Below are 17,453 nucleotides of genomic sequence, written 5' to 3'. Positions count from 1 at the left end.
CATTAATATTTTTTTATGTCTTAAACAGACCTTTTGTTTAAACAAAAAAAGTACTTTTGTTTTTTATTATGGGTGAAAATGGTATGGTAACCCCGCCTGCACTAACGGGATACGCTGGCGAAGCACCACTGAAGGGTGATAGATGAGAATGAAAACAGGCCAGTTAGCCCATCATGATGAATTCATCAGGAATTAACCATGATAGTTTCCAGGAGGGACCGCGAGGAGGTCGACCCAGTTGGGTATATTGCTAGCAATGGGATTCTTAGTCTCCATTACTAACAATCCCTTTCCCCCCACAAAAAAAAAGTACTAAGACTACAGAATTGTTCAATATTAATTTCAGGATGGTACACTCAACTCGACAGCTCACGTGGAAGTCAAAGTGGTAGACGTTCAGAATTCACCGCCGGTGTTCAGCGGCTCCCTCACTGGAGCATTATCTGAAGATGCCCCAGTGGGAACCCTGGCGCTGACCATCAAAGCACGGGACGCGGATAGGGCGCAACCAAGGGATATTATGTTTGAACTTGTTACAAGTAAGATTTTTTTAATTCTTTGCGCAACTTGTGAAATATTTATTTATTTATTTATTATTGTTTTTTTTAAGGAAACTTACAGCTGTAATAAGTTAATAATTAACTATACATGTCAACAATAAGCTAATTAGAAGCTACCACATATAATTAACGAAAATTGAATTAGTTACAGTCTAGATCGGTGTTTCCCAACATGAGGCCCACGCCACACAGGGGGGCAATTTGATAATTAGGGGGGGGGGGGGGGGGCAATTAAAAAATAGACTCTAAGTGATTGTTCCGGGCCATTTAAATGCAATGCTACGAGTATATATTGGTGCGAAATTTAACAAAAAAAAGTAAATTAAAATAAATGTTGTAAATATTTATTAGGTAATTTATTAGTACAGTATTATGAGGCTGCTGCCCATCCCTCGCCCTCCCTTAGCCGCCTCTTACGACACCCACGGCTAAGGAAGGACTGGCCTATTCTAACAATACAAATAAATCTGTATTAATATCTTTTATTTTCTTTCAGATCCTTTAGACTTTTTCCTTCTGGACAGCGTGACAGGAGAGCTGCGCACGGCCAAGCCTCTGGACAGAGAGTCATTAGCTGACCCTTCATCACCACTGAACCTTACAGTCAGAGTGAGTGACTTTACACTTTTAAACCAGCATTTATGATGTTTCTCTTCTAAAAACCTGATGGAAGCTTTCATTTTTATTGGAAAACTGGATAATGTATACTTAAACACACACACACACACACGCGCGCACGCACGCACGCACGCACGCACGCACGCACGGACGCGCGTGAAAAAAAAATAACTTATGAATTATAATCAACTTTTTGTGGTCAGGGCATAGAATAGGCCACCCCTTTCAATCAATGGGATACCATTGATGTCGTAAGAGTCGAAAAAGGAAGGCGAGGCATGGACAGCAGCGTCCTTCTTAAAATATCTCTAAAGCCTAACTGCGATTGCCAATCCGACTGCCAAGCGTGGCAACTACTGGAAAAACCTACCAAATGGGAGGCTTATGTTCAGCAGTGGACAGTTAAAGGCTGATATGATGAATCAACTTGTTTTTACAGGCAACAGAAATAGTCAACGGGGCGCCCCTGGTCTCGGAGCTGACGTCTACCACCGCTACGGTGACGGTCACCATCAAGGACGTGAATGACGAACCGCCGCGCTTCAACAGAAGGGAATATATGATAGAAATACCAGAGAGCCTTCCCGTGGGGACGCCTCTGCCCAATCTGGATATGGTGGTGATAGATACTGACGTTGTAAGTATAGAATAGAAATGTCTTCATCTACACTAATATTATAAAGAGGAAAGATTTGTATTTTTGTGTGTATCTATGTTTGTAATGAATAAACTCAAAAACTACTTTGCCGATTTCAATAATTCTCTCACCATTAGAAAGCTACATTCACCCTGAGTAACATAGGCTATATTTATTGCTAGAAAAGATTAGGGATCCTTACTAAAACTTTACTAACGTAACTCAATGTGTAAAAAAATGCTATAAAATATCTTTCGTCGCATACGCTGCGGAAACTATTGGTGATAGAACAAAAGTATGTTCTACAATTTTAAAGAAAATATCAATAACTACAAAAAACTTCGCGATACTATATGTCCAACTATTATCGTTATGTCACAATAACCACTTTTTAAAATGTTGTAATAATGTCCACCCGTGCGAAGCCGGGACGGGCCGCTAGTGTATGTAATATAACGATAGAGTAACGACCTCAAATGCATTGCAAGAAGTCAGTGGACGCAGGTGGTCCAGGACCGTTCCTTATGGCAGCATTGAAGGAGGCCTATGTCCAGCAGTGGACAGATAATGGCTGAGATGATGATAATGTAATATAAGCAAATTGAAGTGGCAATTAGCTGGTCATATAACTCGAAGAACAGACAACCGATAGGGAAGGGGGGAAAGGGATTGTTAGTAATGGAGACTGAGAATCCCATTGCTAGCAATATACCCAACCAGGACCTCCTCGCGGTTCCCCCTGGAAACTATCATGGTGAATTCCTGATGAATTCATCATGATGGGCTAACTGGCCTGTTTTCATCCTCATCTATCACCCTTCACTGGTGCTCCGCCAGCGTATCCCGTTAGCGCAGGCGGGGCTACCGTACCATTTTCACCCATCAAAAAAAAACCAATAGGAAAGAAATATTCTTGAAGGGCGACTCTGTACGGGCTTGCTTATCTTTCAGGCTATGTCGGTTACTTTGGTTCTTTTGCGGATATCCTCGTTTCGGATTCTATCACGCAAAGAGACTCCGAGCATAGCCCTCTCCATAGCCCGCTGAGTAATTTAAATCTTTTACATACAGACAATCGTGTAGGACTATGTTTCGGTTCCATAAGGCATCACTGGCATACGAAGTTAACATTATTTGGATTGACCCTTCTTTGCATGTTTTTTTTTTGTTAGCAAAATAAATCAAGGTGATATAACTCATGTTCAAAATTAAAGGACAAATTGTTAAAAAAAAAAGTAAATTTGACAGCTATGTTTTTTTTCTGCAATGGACATTAAAAAGGTATCCAGACACGATCAACTTAAAGTGAACTTGTTCTTTTATATAATTTTTGGGCATTCAATGTTATGATGGAAATTTCCACCATTATGCAAAGAAGGGTTAAATTAGATGTTTTTTTTTACCAAATCTTGTACAAAATATTATGAATGATTTAATGTATTGTTCCATTCTACCCCAGGGTCTGAACTCGGCGTTCTCCCTGCGTTTATCTGATGAGTTCGGAGCGTTCATAGTGGAACCGTCCACCGCGACTGGTAGTGCATCTGTTACTCTACGACTAAATTCAAGCCTCGACTACGAAGACCCCAACCAGAGGAAGTTTATATTGGAGGTATGTAGCAGCCCTATTTTAAATATAGTAGCAATTTTTTATAATTGCACTTTGGTTTACAGACAGGAAATTCACATTCTAAAACCTAAATACCATTTAGGTTTTAGAATGGTTTTTTGGAGATGAATATGGAATGTTCCAACCACAACTGTTTCACGGTAGAAACACGAATGAGACAGATGTGCCCAAGTAAACGATTTTTGTACAAAATCTCCGTTGACTATACACGGCGGACATACAGCGCTCTGCGTATTCAATACAATAATTTCGGAAATACAGCAGTATTTCCGAACCGATACGACAACATAACTTTCAAGAAAAGAGCATATTCCTTTTTAAAAGGCCGGTAGCACACCTGCAATGCCGCTGGTGTTGTGGGTGACCATGGGCGGCGGTAGTCACTTACCATCAGGTGAGCCGCATGCTCATTTGCCACCTGTGTTGTAAAAAAAAAATGTTTTCAGGGTGTTGTTACGGCTGCCACGTTTTTGTAGTGCATCCACAATGTTTGCAGCGGCATGGACAGATGACTTCTATGCCATCAGACGCAAACGGATCGCATCTCTTTTATACCGACTGCGTGGCAGCAGTAACAGCATTCTGTGGACATTGTGTAATAAATACGATAGCCCGATCCTCTCATTGTGGGTCAAAATTATTATAGGGGCCATAAAATGATATTTGTATTTTTTTCTTCTACTAACATAGTTTAAGTCAATTGTTACTAACAAAAATGGATCTTTGTAATCTATAATAAAGAAATATTATTATTATTATAAAAAATATGTTATCGATGTATGATGATAGATAAGGATGAAGTCAGATAAGTTGGTAAGTTAGCCCATTGTGAAGAATTCACCAGAGATTACTAAAAATCCATGTCCACACGGTTCTCCTTGGAAACCATCGTGGTTAATTCTTGGCAAATTCGTTGCGGTGGGCTACCAGGCCTGTTTCCATCATCCCCTATCACCCCTCAGTGGAGCCCCGTTAGCATATACCTAAAATGCACGCGGAAATACCATTCCATTATCACCCATTAAAAAAAATGCGGTTTCAAAAGAGTTTCAACCTGCACTGAGGCTGTGTAACAAGCTCTCCAAACCGAGATTTTCCGTAAATGTTAGAATATATGATTTTAAAAAAAGAGCGTGTGGAAGTTTTGTCATGTGTTACCAACAAGCCATGACGGCCGACCTGATGGAAAGTGGTAACCGTCGCCTATAGACATGAGCAGTACCATAGACATAACAGAGTATACTGTTTCGCCCATGATACCCCCCATGCGTTGCCATTCCTGAAGACTCAGGTGGCATTCTTCCGTACCCTATAAAATTACGCCATATTCCACCCTTCAAACCGAAACACAACTGCTTCATGGTTGAAACACGAATGAGACAGAGGTACCCAAGCAAACGACTTTTGTACAAAGTCTCCCTTTGGTAATTCATAGGCTAGAATGTCCGTTAATTATCAGTTTATTTTGTGGTATAAATAAACATAGTGATATTTCGTATCATACACGTTGGAGCGACAGATATAGTGGGCAAGCTAGTCGGTAGAGCAATTTAAAAAGCATAAATAGTTGTCACAGTATATATTGTCACACACACAAGAACAATGTTGAGGTACACGATTAACAGAATGAATTGTTTAGGTATTATTAGACAGGCGAGAACGCGGGAAAAACGAGTATAAGCACGCGTGCGCATGCGGAGGTAAAACGGAGTCGACTGGCGTGTTGCAGTCGCGCCGGGCAAACCTTTGGTAAAACGCGATACCGCGCATGCGCATACGAACGGCGCTAATCACGCCACACGTGACAGCCAATGGGAAAGCTTTAGGTACTGCCCTCGGTCTTTTTTTTTGGTGGATGAAAATGGAATTGTAACCCCGCCTGCGTTAATGGGATACGCTGGCGGAGCACCAGTGAAGGGTGATAGATGAGAATGAAAACAGGCCAGTTAGCCCATCATGATGAATTTATCAGGAATTAACCATGATAGTTTCTAGAGGGAACCACGTGGTCGACCTGACAAGGTGTATTGCTAGCAATGGGATTTTTAGTCTCTATTACTAACAATCCCTTTCCCCCACTGCCCTCGGTTAGGTCTATGACTGCATCTTACTACAACATACAAGATTACAATAGTAAACATAGTAGTGTATATATTTACTATTGTAATCTTTTGGAGGAAACAATAAAAAGTATCTATCTATCTATTTTATACATATATATCTACTTTTACAGGTGATAGCTGAAGAGCTGCACACGTCTCCCCGTCTTTCGTCCAAAGCGAGCGTCACCATCTCGCTGGTGGATGTGAACGACAACGCGCCTGAGTTTGCCGACGAGCCGTACTTGGCGAGCGTCGCCGAGGCCGCGCCAGGGGGCGCCAGGGTCGCTGTAGTACAGGCCACCGACAGGGACACTGGCAGGTAGTATGCGGCAACAACTATTGTTTATATATGTTACTGTAAAAGCCCGTACACTGGTAAAATCTTAAGTTTTACCAGTAATTCTTAGGATTTACCAATATGAGTTGGTAAATGTGAGGAATTAATAAAAAAAACAAGATCATTTTTGTATCTTTCACCAAACCAAACCTAACCTAATCTGTCTGGGGGCAGGGATAGTTAGTAATGCGGGCTACCAGTCCTATTGCTAGCAATATACCCTGTCAGGTCCATCTCAGAAATAAACGACAAATGATTCTAAATTTGAATAATGCTAAATTAATCTAAAACATCAACAGATTCGGTACAGAGGGCATAGTGTACCAGTTGTCGGGTAACGGAGCCGAACTATTCAGAGTGGACAACAGAAGTGGAGTGATCACGGTAGCCGCCTGTCCCACGCCTGGACAACCGCCCTGCCTCGACTACGAGACTAGGAAGGACTACTTCTTGCAAATTAAGGTACGTGACAATCATAAATAAATAGTACATACATACATACATATCTGTGACGCCTGTCTCCCATTATAGTAGGCAGAAACAATGGAACGCCAAATGCTTCGATTCAAACAAACCTCTTTCGCTTCCTCCACATTCATCAATCTTTTCATATACGCTCGCCGGTTACGGGCACTTTTAATTTGGCCCTTCTTCAGCAGGTCGTAAATAGTAATAAATTATATTAAAAAAAAAACACTTACATATAATACGAAGGACTAACAAGGACAACAAAATGAGGAGAGCTTGTACAATGCTTACGTGATAATAATAAGATGGTTCCATAAAAGGAAACTGACTTCAAATATGACAAAACCGGTTATTTAGATTAAAAAAACAAAACCACTGAATCGATTTCGATAAAATTTCTATGAGACCAGTTAGTATTATCCTTTTAGATAAAAAAAATCCAAATAGCTTTACAACTGATGTAGTTATGAAGTGACAAATATATAAAAAATATAATCGAATCAACAACCTTCTTTTGTATGAAGTTGGTTGAAAAATGAAAGAGCTCGTTTGTTTGTTTGGACACGCTAATCTGTAGAACTACGAATTGAAAAATTCTTCTTGCAATTAAAAAGTATTTCTTTGGAAAAGTAATAGGTTATTAAATATTACATTACGACCACGAGAGAAACTGCGGAATACGGCTAGTTAATAAATCAACCTCTACACTGTATCCCAGGCGACAGACAACGACGGCGCTGGCCAGTCGACTGTGGTGTCGCTACAGATCTCGCTGACCGACTCCAACGACAACCCGCCCGTGTTCACCACGCCGGTGTACAAGGCCTCCATCGATGAGGACGCTGTCAAGTTCGAGCCGGAACTACAGGTATGGGCCCAGAGCGTCTATTTCACTACTTTATACATTTATTCAGTTATGGGCCCAGAGCCTAAGTTTAATTTTACCTGTTTTTTTTTTTAACTTTTGTTTTAAATAACAATAACACTGAACATAGGTTTATGGACGCGACGCAGTAATAATGGCTGAAATGATGATGATGATGATGATGAAAGGTTTATTATACAGCATCATTTAATTCCAAACGAAGCTATGTTTGTACTATAGATACTAGAATGAGGGGGATGGGGGGCTTCATGAACGCAATAGAACCCAAAACGATGATTTTTAGATTTTCAGTTTGTCTGTACGTTTGTACACGCTAATCACGGAAACGGCTTAACCAATTTGAATGCGGATTTCACTAATGCGTTGCGGTTTGCTCCATTTAACATTTTATACACAAATTCTAAAAATCATTGTTTTAGATTCTATTACGTTCCTAAAGTCCCCCTGTAATAGTTTTTCTTATATATCTTCCATGTACAGACAGCGACCAGTTACGATGTTATTACATGTGTAGATGTTTAAAAAATAAATTTGCATCCATAAAAAGCTGGGCCGGGCCGCTAGTTTTAAATATACACTTGTTCTTACCAGGTGCAAGCGCGTGACATCGATGTGTCATCGGAAATACATTACTCGATCATCGAACCTGCGACTCACCCGTTCTGGATCGACCCGCTCAACGGCAGGATTTTAGTCCGCTCGGAGACTGGTGTCGTGGCGCCATCTAGTGACGATAACCGTATTGTACTCACTGTTTTGGTAAGTTGAATTATATTATTATTTATCAAAAATAACTGAGGTATCTCTTATTCGCATTTTAGATTTTCAACCGACATCAAAAAAAGTAGAAGATTCTTAATTAGATTTTTTTTAATGGATGACAATGAAGTGTTAACCCCGCTTGCGCTAACGATGTATGTATGGCTGGCACCAGTGAATGATGATAGGTGAGAATGAAAACGCAGATCAGTTAGCCCATCATGATGAATACACTAGGAATTCAGAACAATGGTTTCCAGGGGGGGACCAGGTGGAGGTCGACCTGACAGGGTATATTGCTAGCAGTGGGACTGCTAGACCGCGTTACTAACAATCCGCCTCCTCCCCTTTTCAATTCGGTTGTATATATGTATATAGACCAGTATGAAAGTAAAAAAATATACTTTCATACTGGTCTCATATATATACATATTCTTTATTGTTTCCTCCAAAAGATTACAATAATAAACTTATTATAAATATAAACAATTACAAGAAATAATCACAGTGAGAAAACAATGGACGACCTTATCGTTAAGAGCGATCTCTTACAGGCAACCTTTGGATGGAGAGGAGTAATTATAAATAATTAAAGAAAGTGTGCCAAATAATGACCGACTTCAAATGTGACAAAACCCAATTAATTTGATTTTAAAACTAAATTACTATACCGATTTTGATAAAATTAATACAGGACCAATCTGTAAGTATATCCTTTCAGATAAGAAGAAGAATTTTCCTAATCGGTTCATAACTGATGGCGCTATGAGGTTTTTTTTTTCCATTTAACAGTTTCCTCTTGTCGGTGCAACTAATTCATGCATTTTCCTCCAGCCAGTTCTATCCCAGGCCATATCCTTGACCTCCCTATACGACATGACACCTAGTGTTTCCTTTATCTGTCCCACGTAGTTATTCCTCGGTCTTCCTCTTCCTCTTTTGCTCTCTATCTTTCCTTCTACTATGCTCTTAAAAAAATCGTCATGTCGTATATGGTGGCGCAGCATTTTACCTCTTCTATTCTCTATTATTTTAATTAATGTTCTTTTCTCGTTCACTCTGAGCTAATAAATATAAAGAAGAAGAGTCTTTTGAAGTACCGCCAAGTATAAAAAAATTACATTTATCAATTTTATTTATTTAGTTCCTCGCTACGATCTAATTTCAGGCGACAGATGGAGTTCATAACGCAACTTGTAAAGTAGAGATTGCGGTGCGCGATGTGAACAATCACGCTCCAGTCTTCGACGTCGCCGAGTATGACGCTAATGTCGCGGAGGACGCGCCCATTGGTGAGTTCAATAGGTTATCAAAAGTCATATGAAGACTTTACTAACTGTTTTCCGCGGTTTTTTTTACGTGCAATAATACATAAAGTATTTCATATGTTAGGAAAATACCATATTCGTATATAGTATACCTAGCTTTTACCCATGACTTCGTTCGGGTGACCGGGATATGTTCACTATCGGGAATAAAAGTAGCACAATACCAAATTTCATAGGAATTGGTTAAGCCGTTAAGGCGCCAAGAGTTAACAAATGAACTGAAAATGAGTTTGTATTTTTTTTTTTGTAATAAATAAGGATTTAAGATTGAAAATTATTTATGAAAATGCCTGTAAATAAATGCAGATGTTAACGACGTAAATTGTTCGACGATTTTTAACCCATAGTGTACATAAAAGAAGCCTTATTTATATAGACAAGATAAGGTAAAAGAGTTAAATCCACAGGTCGCTGGTTCCAATCCGGTTTGAAGGACCAAAACTTTGTAGAGCTGGAACTGTAGGTTTCTTTTTGAGAAAACACAATTAGTATTACTAAATAAGGTTGATTTATTAAAAAAAAAAAATTACAAGAGACGTCCGTACGCGACGCGAAAACGGACGGAAGACAGCTACATAGTGTTAGTTACAAACTTCACGTCGAAGTTTCCAACAGTAAGTTTTTTTATGCAACTTAGAATGGCAAACAAGCTGATGATCCACCTGATGGAAATTAGTAACCGTCGCCTATAGACATGAGCAGTACCATGGACATAACAGTGTATACTGTTTCGCCCATGATACCCCTCCTGCGTTGCCATTCCTGAGGACACAGGTGTTATTCCTCTGTACCCTGTAAATTCACTGCCATATCCCACCCTTCAAACCGAAACACAGTCATGCAAACACAATTTATACATTCAGGTACTGAAGTAGCAGCGGTGCGGGCGACCGATATGGACAGCGGAATCAACTCTGAAATCAAGTACGCCATCCAGAGAGGAGCGCTCGACTCGTTTGCCATCGACAACGTCACCGGAGTTGTGACGGTGTCCTCGAAACTGGATTACGACAAACGGGATACTTTTAGAATACAAATCATTGCTACCGATATGGGTGAGTGACTTACGCAACATCTCTTGAATCTAATAGTTTGTCTGGTCCACTTTGTGCTCTGTTCTTAAATATTTTTCTATAATATTCTATTCTATTCTATTCTATTCTATTCTATTCTATTCTATCCTATTCTATCCTATTCTATCCTATTCTATCCTATTCTATCCTATTCTATCCTATTCTATCCTATTCTATCCTATTCTATCCTATTCTATCCTATTCTATCCTATTCTATCCTATTCTATCCTATTCTATCCTATTCTATCCTATTCTATCCTATTCTATCCTATTCTATCCTATTCTATCCTCTTCTATTCTATTCTATTCTATAAACACGATCCTCATCCTTCATCATCTGTCCATGCCAAGGCAGATGGTTACTTCTTGTTTTACCTTCATATGTGTTTTTTAGGTATGCCCAGTCTCACCGGCACTACTGAAATAAAAGTCCACATTTTGAACGTGAACGACAAGAAGCCATCCTTCACGCCCAGTATCCAGCGGGCGGAGGTGTCCGCCGATGCGGAGCAGGGCACCTTGGTGCACAACCTGACCGCAGTGGACCCGGATATCACTGATGACGAGCAACTGGTGTACGAGCTGGCTGCCGATAAGATTATAAAGGCTGTAGACAAAAATGGAAAGGAGGTATGTTTGACGGTGATGAAGAGTTTTATAGGAGACAAATCTAGGTGTGACAGGTATAACAACTTAGAATGGCAAACAAGCTGACGGTCCACCTGATGGAAAGTGGTAACCGTCGCCTATAGACATGAGCAGTACCATGGACATAACAGAGTATACTGTTTCGCCCATGATACCCTCTATGCGTTGCCATTCCTGAGGACTCAGGTGTTATTCCTCTAAATACCCAGTAAATTCACGCCATATCCCACCCTTCAAACCGAAACACAGCCATGCTAACACAACTGCTTCACGGTAGAAACGAATGGGACAGAGGTACCCAAGCAATCGACTTTTGTACAGTCTCCCTCTGGTAAAGAGGTGATTAAGAGAACTTAATAGTCGACGAATATAATAGCAGCATCCTCTCTCTTAAAACATCATGAAAGCCTAACTACGGTTGCCAACCTGCATGCCAAGTGTGGCAACTACTGGCAAATTCCTCTTTATGAAGGAGGCTTATATTCATCAGTGGAAAATTAATGACTGATATAATGATGTCATTCTAATTGATCTTTACAGGCTAGTTTAATCACTTCCTAAAGCTTGGACAAATCGTGATATATTTCTGGTATTTGTTAAAGATAATTCTAAATAGAATTACCTATTGTTCCTTGCAGGTGTCTGAAGAAGGTATCTTCGGCTCATGGTTCTCTGTTCACTTCAACGGCAGCGTCACAGTCTCCCAGCGTCTGGACCGCGAGAAGGCGGCAGTGTTGACGCTGCCTGTCAGGGTCACTGATGCTTCGGCTCCTACCCTGCAGCAGACTGATGGTAATTATGTCACTGGTGTATATTAACAGCATTAGTACTGGATGAATGGCATTGAGGGAACAACATAACCGTCTGCTGTCTCCTAATCTCCTAGTACTGGGGGGAAAGGGATTGTCAGTAATGGGGTCAAATAACCCCATTACTGGCAATATACCCTGGCAAGTCGACCTTCACGTGGTTCCTCCTGGAAACCATCGTGGCTGATTCTAGTTAAATTCGTCACGATGGGCTAACTGAACTGTTTTTATCCTCATCTATCATTTCTCACTGGTGCCCCGTCGGTGTATACCGATAGCGCAGGCGGGGTTACCATACCATTATCACCATTAAAAAAAAAATCTCCTAGTACTTTGTGGAATTGTGTTTTAATAGTGTAGTAAATTTTGATATTTGTCGCTTGCTCTACAAAAAAAAAAAAACTTTAATCATAACCAAATAATATTGCATTCACATGAAAGTAAACTCGATGGATTGCAAAAATAATCATTATAATCGGCTCAGAATTGGAGTTAAAACATCTCGTGACTTACACATGAAACTCTTCTTTTTAATAACATATTATAAATATAGTTTTAGCTGTAACTATCATAGTTTTAATTATTTTATTTATTTTATTTTATTTTTATTTGGGAAATAAACAGTACAATTCAGAGTTAAAATATTACATAGTATGGTACAATCTACCGTCACTACTACCAACATAATATGACGACCGATCCGGGCAACTCGCGGGCATACACCTGCTCGTTATAGGTAATAGACATTGGCGGGGGGGAAAGGGATTGCTAGTAATGGGGTCAAATAGCCCTATTACTAGCAATATACCCTGTCAGGTCGACCCCTGGAAACCATCGTGACTAATTCTAGTTTAATTCGTCAGGATGGGCCAACTGACCTACTTTCATCTTCATCTGTCATCCCTCACTGGTGCCCCGCCAGTGTATACCAATAGCGCAGACGAGGTTACCATACCATTATCACCCATTAAAAAAAAAAAGACATTGGCGCCCTCTACAGTAGTCTTACGCCGGCCGCCGATACGTTCGCATATGTACCTAGATCTAGAGCGCGCTCCCGCCATTGCTAACAACTGTGTATTACTTATTGCTCGTATTAAACTTGTTTTGACAATCGGGGTCTTTCAATTCACAACCCACGGCTCTATAAATATTAACCAATAAAGTTGCCACTATTAACTATTACATACAGAGCAAACGAGGTTCAAAATACATACGTACATTTAATAAATAAATCAAAAGAATATACTAAGATGCAAATACTATCTAATAATATATATATATATATACCTAATCCGCTTTTTATACATTGCAATCGAGTTATTAAATATGTCAACACTGGAAAATAATATACCAATTACAAGTAAAAATGCGAAATACAAATGTGTTTTCCATATATTTTAGTCTTCATAAAAGGTACACTAAACTATAATAATAGTGTCTAAACAGTACTTTATGAAGTCATCATCTCAGCCATTATCCGTCCACTGCTGGACATAAGCCTCCCCCAGACTGTCATAAAGAACGGTCCTGAACCACCTGCATCCACTGACTCAGTGCAGTGCAATGTATTTCATGTCTTCACTCCATCTAGTGGGGGGTCATCGTACACTGAATAACACCTAAGTCCTCAGGAATGGCAACGCATGGGGGGGGTATCATGAGCGAAACAGTATACTCTGTCATGTCCACGGTACTGCTCATGTCTATAGGTGACGGTTACCACTTTCCATCAGGTGGGCCGTCAGCTTGTTTGCCATTCTAAGTTGTAAAAAAAATATTTAAAATTTAATGCACAGGGAAATTCTATGTACATTTGGCGGACTTAACATCGGACGGTGTTCTCTACCAGTCAACCATTGGGCGAACAGACAAATAAGTTGGCGGTGCATTATTGAATAGAGGAAATATAAAGCAATACTTAATAAATTCATATAATATAAACATATTATCTCTGTAATAATCTCTATAAAAATCTGCTGATTTTCACCATCGTACAACCCGCCACAAACTAAAGTTTCATCCCAATCATCTGGACGAGTGGCGGTCTTCCACTGTGCGTTTTTCAATGCACTTTCTTCCACGCACAACCATTCTTTGGAATCAACTTCCAGCAGCAGTATTTCTGAACCGATACGACAACATAACCTTCAAGAAAAGAGCATATTCCTTCTTAAAAGGCCGGCAGCACACCTGCAATGCCGCTGGTGTTGTAGGTGATCATGGGCGGCGGTAATCACTTACCATCAGGTGAGCCGCATGCTCGTTTGCCCCCTGTGTTGTAAAAAAATCTTATCTAGGTTTAATCCTGTCTAGGTAGACCGAATAACTTTACATTCCTGTTTCTAGGTGAATTAATAATCACAATAGTGGACGTGAATCGTCACGCGCCTACTTTCACGCAGCCGGCGTACGTGGAGAGACTGCTGGAGGAGCAGCCAGTGGGTACTGTCCTCAACACGTACACGGCCATCGACAAGGAAACTCCCATAGCGGCCGTACTCATCCAGCCGCCCAGTCCGTACTTCCAGATCGATAATGTCACAGGTAATTGAAAATAGATTTTTTTTTTATTATACTTATTTATTTATTTATTCATTAGTACAAATATGTGTACATGGCGGACTTAATGCTAAAAGCATTCTCTCCCGGTCAACCATAGAGAAGTGTCAGAATACTCGAATGCGGTACTTACTAATTATTGATATACATACATACTAAAATTACATATATAAACGAATAAATATATATAAATAACAAATATACTTACACATATATGATATGTACTATATTATTATATACTATGTTCGTGAGAGGCAAACAAGCACAAGTCACGGCCCACCTGATGGTAAGCGGTTACCGTAGTCTATGAACGCTTGCAATACCAGAGGTATTACGTGCGCATTGCCGAACCTGATTAAACCTTTTTACCCCCTTTTAAAAAACCCTGTATGCTATTGTCTCTTGGGAAAAGTCGCAGCAGGGAACTCATTACATAACCTGAGTGTTCGTGAGAGAAAACATCTCTGGAACCGGGTTGTACACGACCATTTAGGCTATAGTGCTGATATATCCACATATTTGAACCTGTATCCTTTTACAGGAGTAGTGAAATCGACGCAACGCATCGACTACGAGAAAGTCCACAGTATAAACTTTACGCTAGTCGCCATCGACTCGGGAGTGCCGCAGTTGTCCACCACCGCGCTGGTGACCGTCGAGGTGATCAACGTCAACGACGAGGAGCCAGTATTCGCTGCTGAGGCGTACGACGCCACCGTCCCGGAGCACAGCGACGGTGGCACCAGGGTGGTCACCGTCACTGCTGTTGATAAAGATGAAGGTAAGGATAAAATCTATTATGATTTATTTGATTAGATATCAGCGGGTCTACCATGAAATGAAATTCCGAAATTTCGGACTCAATTTCGTGTTTTTGTTTATACCAAAATCGGATGAATAAATAGAATTTAACATTTCGTTCGTCATACATCCTATCATTTAAGTCCAAAGTAACAATATTTTAACATTTTTATTATTTCCAAACAGCATGTATTATGTAATTTTAACATCAAATTTGTGTTTCGTTCGGCTCCGAAATTTCGGAAAACACTTCATGGTAGGCCCTCAGTAACTTAAAATGTACAATTATATATTCACATTATTGTACGTATGCATATTTCTATATGTATTTAAAAAACGAACAGAGTTTCATGCCTCCAGTCAAACTGTTTATAATTACTCCTCTCCATTCAAAGGTCGTATAGGGAGGTCAAGGATATGGCCTGGGATAGAGCTGCCTGGAAGAAGATGCGTGAATTAGTCGCACCGACAAGAGGAAGCTCTTAAATGAAATGAGAGATCCAAAGGTTGCCTGAAAGAGATCGCTCTTAGCGATAAGGCCACCCATTGTTTTCTCAGTGTGATATTTTCTTGTTTTTATTTATAATAAGTTTACTATTCTAATCTTTTGGAGGAAACAATAGTATTTTAGCATTTGAGTTAAATGTGTGTGTGTAAAAAAAAATAACTTAAACTCCTTTTGTTTTAGGGGAATTCGGAGAGATCACATATAATCTATCCGGAGCTCTGTCGTCATTGTTTACCATCAACCCCGCCACGGGTGTTGTCACTGTAGCAGAGGGCGCCGTCATCGATCGCGAGAATACCTCCGACATCTATTTGCGGGCTATCGCAAGTGATAATGCGCCGGCGCAGGTTCAGAAATCCACTAGTGTACCAGTAAGTTGAAAACTTTTTAATATATATACATATATATTAGATAATAGAACTAACATAGAAGTAAATTCTTCCGCTAAAAAAGTAATCATTATAATCGGTTGTAAAATATCTAGAAGGTATCACGTAACACAACTTTCGGAAGGCACCCGATGAAACAATAATATGCAACTTTTGATGTAACCTGACTAAACTTTTTACCATGCTTTCAGGATAGACAGATACTCTTTATTATCCCCTCCAAAGGATTACAATACTAAACTTATTACAAACACCATAAAAAAAACTCAGAAAACAATGGGGGTCTTATAGTTAAAAGCGACAGATAGTTATAAGACAACAGATGGCGTCTTTCTGACAATGATTTTCCCAATATCATCGCTATTTCATAAATTGTTATAGATACTATGAATGATTTTCATCAATTTATATTCATTCGTTGTACTTTCATTTCAATTTTGAATCATTTTTTATTTAAAAAGACTTTTTACAAGCTTTTAAATGGTCATCTTTTATAATTCTTCTCTTGGGTTCGGAGTTCAGCTTCTACCTCTGGCTGGATATCTGTCAGCAGTAACAGTCCTCAGCAGTAATCTGTCCACTGCTGAACATAGGCACCTCTCCATTTGGCATTAGGGATTTGCCAGTGGTTGCCACACTTTGCAGTTATGCTGGCAGTCGCAGTTATCCTTTGGTGATATTTCATGTGGGACGCTGCTGCCCATTCCTCGGCCTCTAAGTTCTCTTACTCGCCTCTTACGACACACACGGAAAAAGAAGAGGTAGCTCATTCTACGCCGGGACCACACGGCGTAAACTTGTATAAGTACAATGAGCCAGTCTTATATCTTCTGTACTGTTCTATGTTTAGATCCACATAAAAGTTCTGGACATCAACGACAACTCCCCAATCTTCAGTCAGAAGGTGTACAAAAGCACAATAGCGGAGAACCTCCGTTTGGATCCACCAGCGGCGATACTGCAAGTACTGGCGGAGGATAAGGACGACGGCATAAATGGGAAGGTGGAATACAAGATCGTGGAGCAGAGTGAGCCAGGTGACGCATCCGTACTTGCCTATAAAGAGGAAAGAATTGTTTGTAATGGATAAACTCAAAATCTATTCAAAATATTTCAAAAATTCTGCCATCTATAGAAAGCTACATTATCAACAAATAACATAGACTGTAATATAATTTTTTAAAATTCTATCTACCCGTTTAAAGTTGGTCCGGATCGCTATTTTTTTTAATGGATGTTAATGGAATGGTAACCCCGCCTGCGCTAACGGTATACGCTGGCGGGGCACCAGTGGGAGGTGACAGGTGACGATGAAAATATAAACCAGTAAGACCATTT

General features: G+C 39.9%; 1 protein-coding gene across 1 annotated transcript in view; it reads left to right on the top strand.

Annotated features, from left to right (window-relative positions):
• The window catches only part of LOC113518783 (cadherin-87A), an 80,606-nt gene that overhangs the window by 44,823 nt on the left and 18,330 nt on the right, over positions 1 to 17,453 (top strand). Inside the window, exons 8-23 of the mRNA XM_026903772.3 lie at positions 347 to 539; positions 1,057 to 1,169; positions 1,618 to 1,815; positions 3,275 to 3,427; positions 5,679 to 5,866; positions 6,184 to 6,346; positions 7,071 to 7,220; positions 7,830 to 7,997; positions 9,166 to 9,289; positions 10,189 to 10,380; positions 10,793 to 11,028; positions 11,685 to 11,838; positions 14,205 to 14,402; positions 14,959 to 15,198; positions 15,907 to 16,097; positions 16,966 to 17,152. Of these exons, the coding sequence (XP_026759573.2) occupies positions 347 to 539; positions 1,057 to 1,169; positions 1,618 to 1,815; positions 3,275 to 3,427; positions 5,679 to 5,866; positions 6,184 to 6,346; positions 7,071 to 7,220; positions 7,830 to 7,997; positions 9,166 to 9,289; positions 10,189 to 10,380; positions 10,793 to 11,028; positions 11,685 to 11,838; positions 14,205 to 14,402; positions 14,959 to 15,198; positions 15,907 to 16,097; positions 16,966 to 17,152 (2,848 nt within the window). The remainder of the gene's footprint in view (positions 1 to 346; positions 540 to 1,056; positions 1,170 to 1,617; positions 1,816 to 3,274; positions 3,428 to 5,678; positions 5,867 to 6,183; positions 6,347 to 7,070; positions 7,221 to 7,829; positions 7,998 to 9,165; positions 9,290 to 10,188; positions 10,381 to 10,792; positions 11,029 to 11,684; positions 11,839 to 14,204; positions 14,403 to 14,958; positions 15,199 to 15,906; positions 16,098 to 16,965; positions 17,153 to 17,453) is intronic.

Source organism: Galleria mellonella, unplaced genomic scaffold (assembly GCF_026898425.1).
Source record: "Galleria mellonella isolate WM207_F2 unplaced genomic scaffold, CSIRO_AGI_GalMel_v1 utg874, whole genome shotgun sequence".
In the NCBI taxonomy this organism is placed as follows: Eukaryota; Metazoa; Arthropoda; class Insecta; order Lepidoptera; family Pyralidae; genus Galleria; species Galleria mellonella.
Note: the sequence above shows the minus strand (reverse complement) of the source record. Positions and strands in the feature narration are given on the sequence as shown.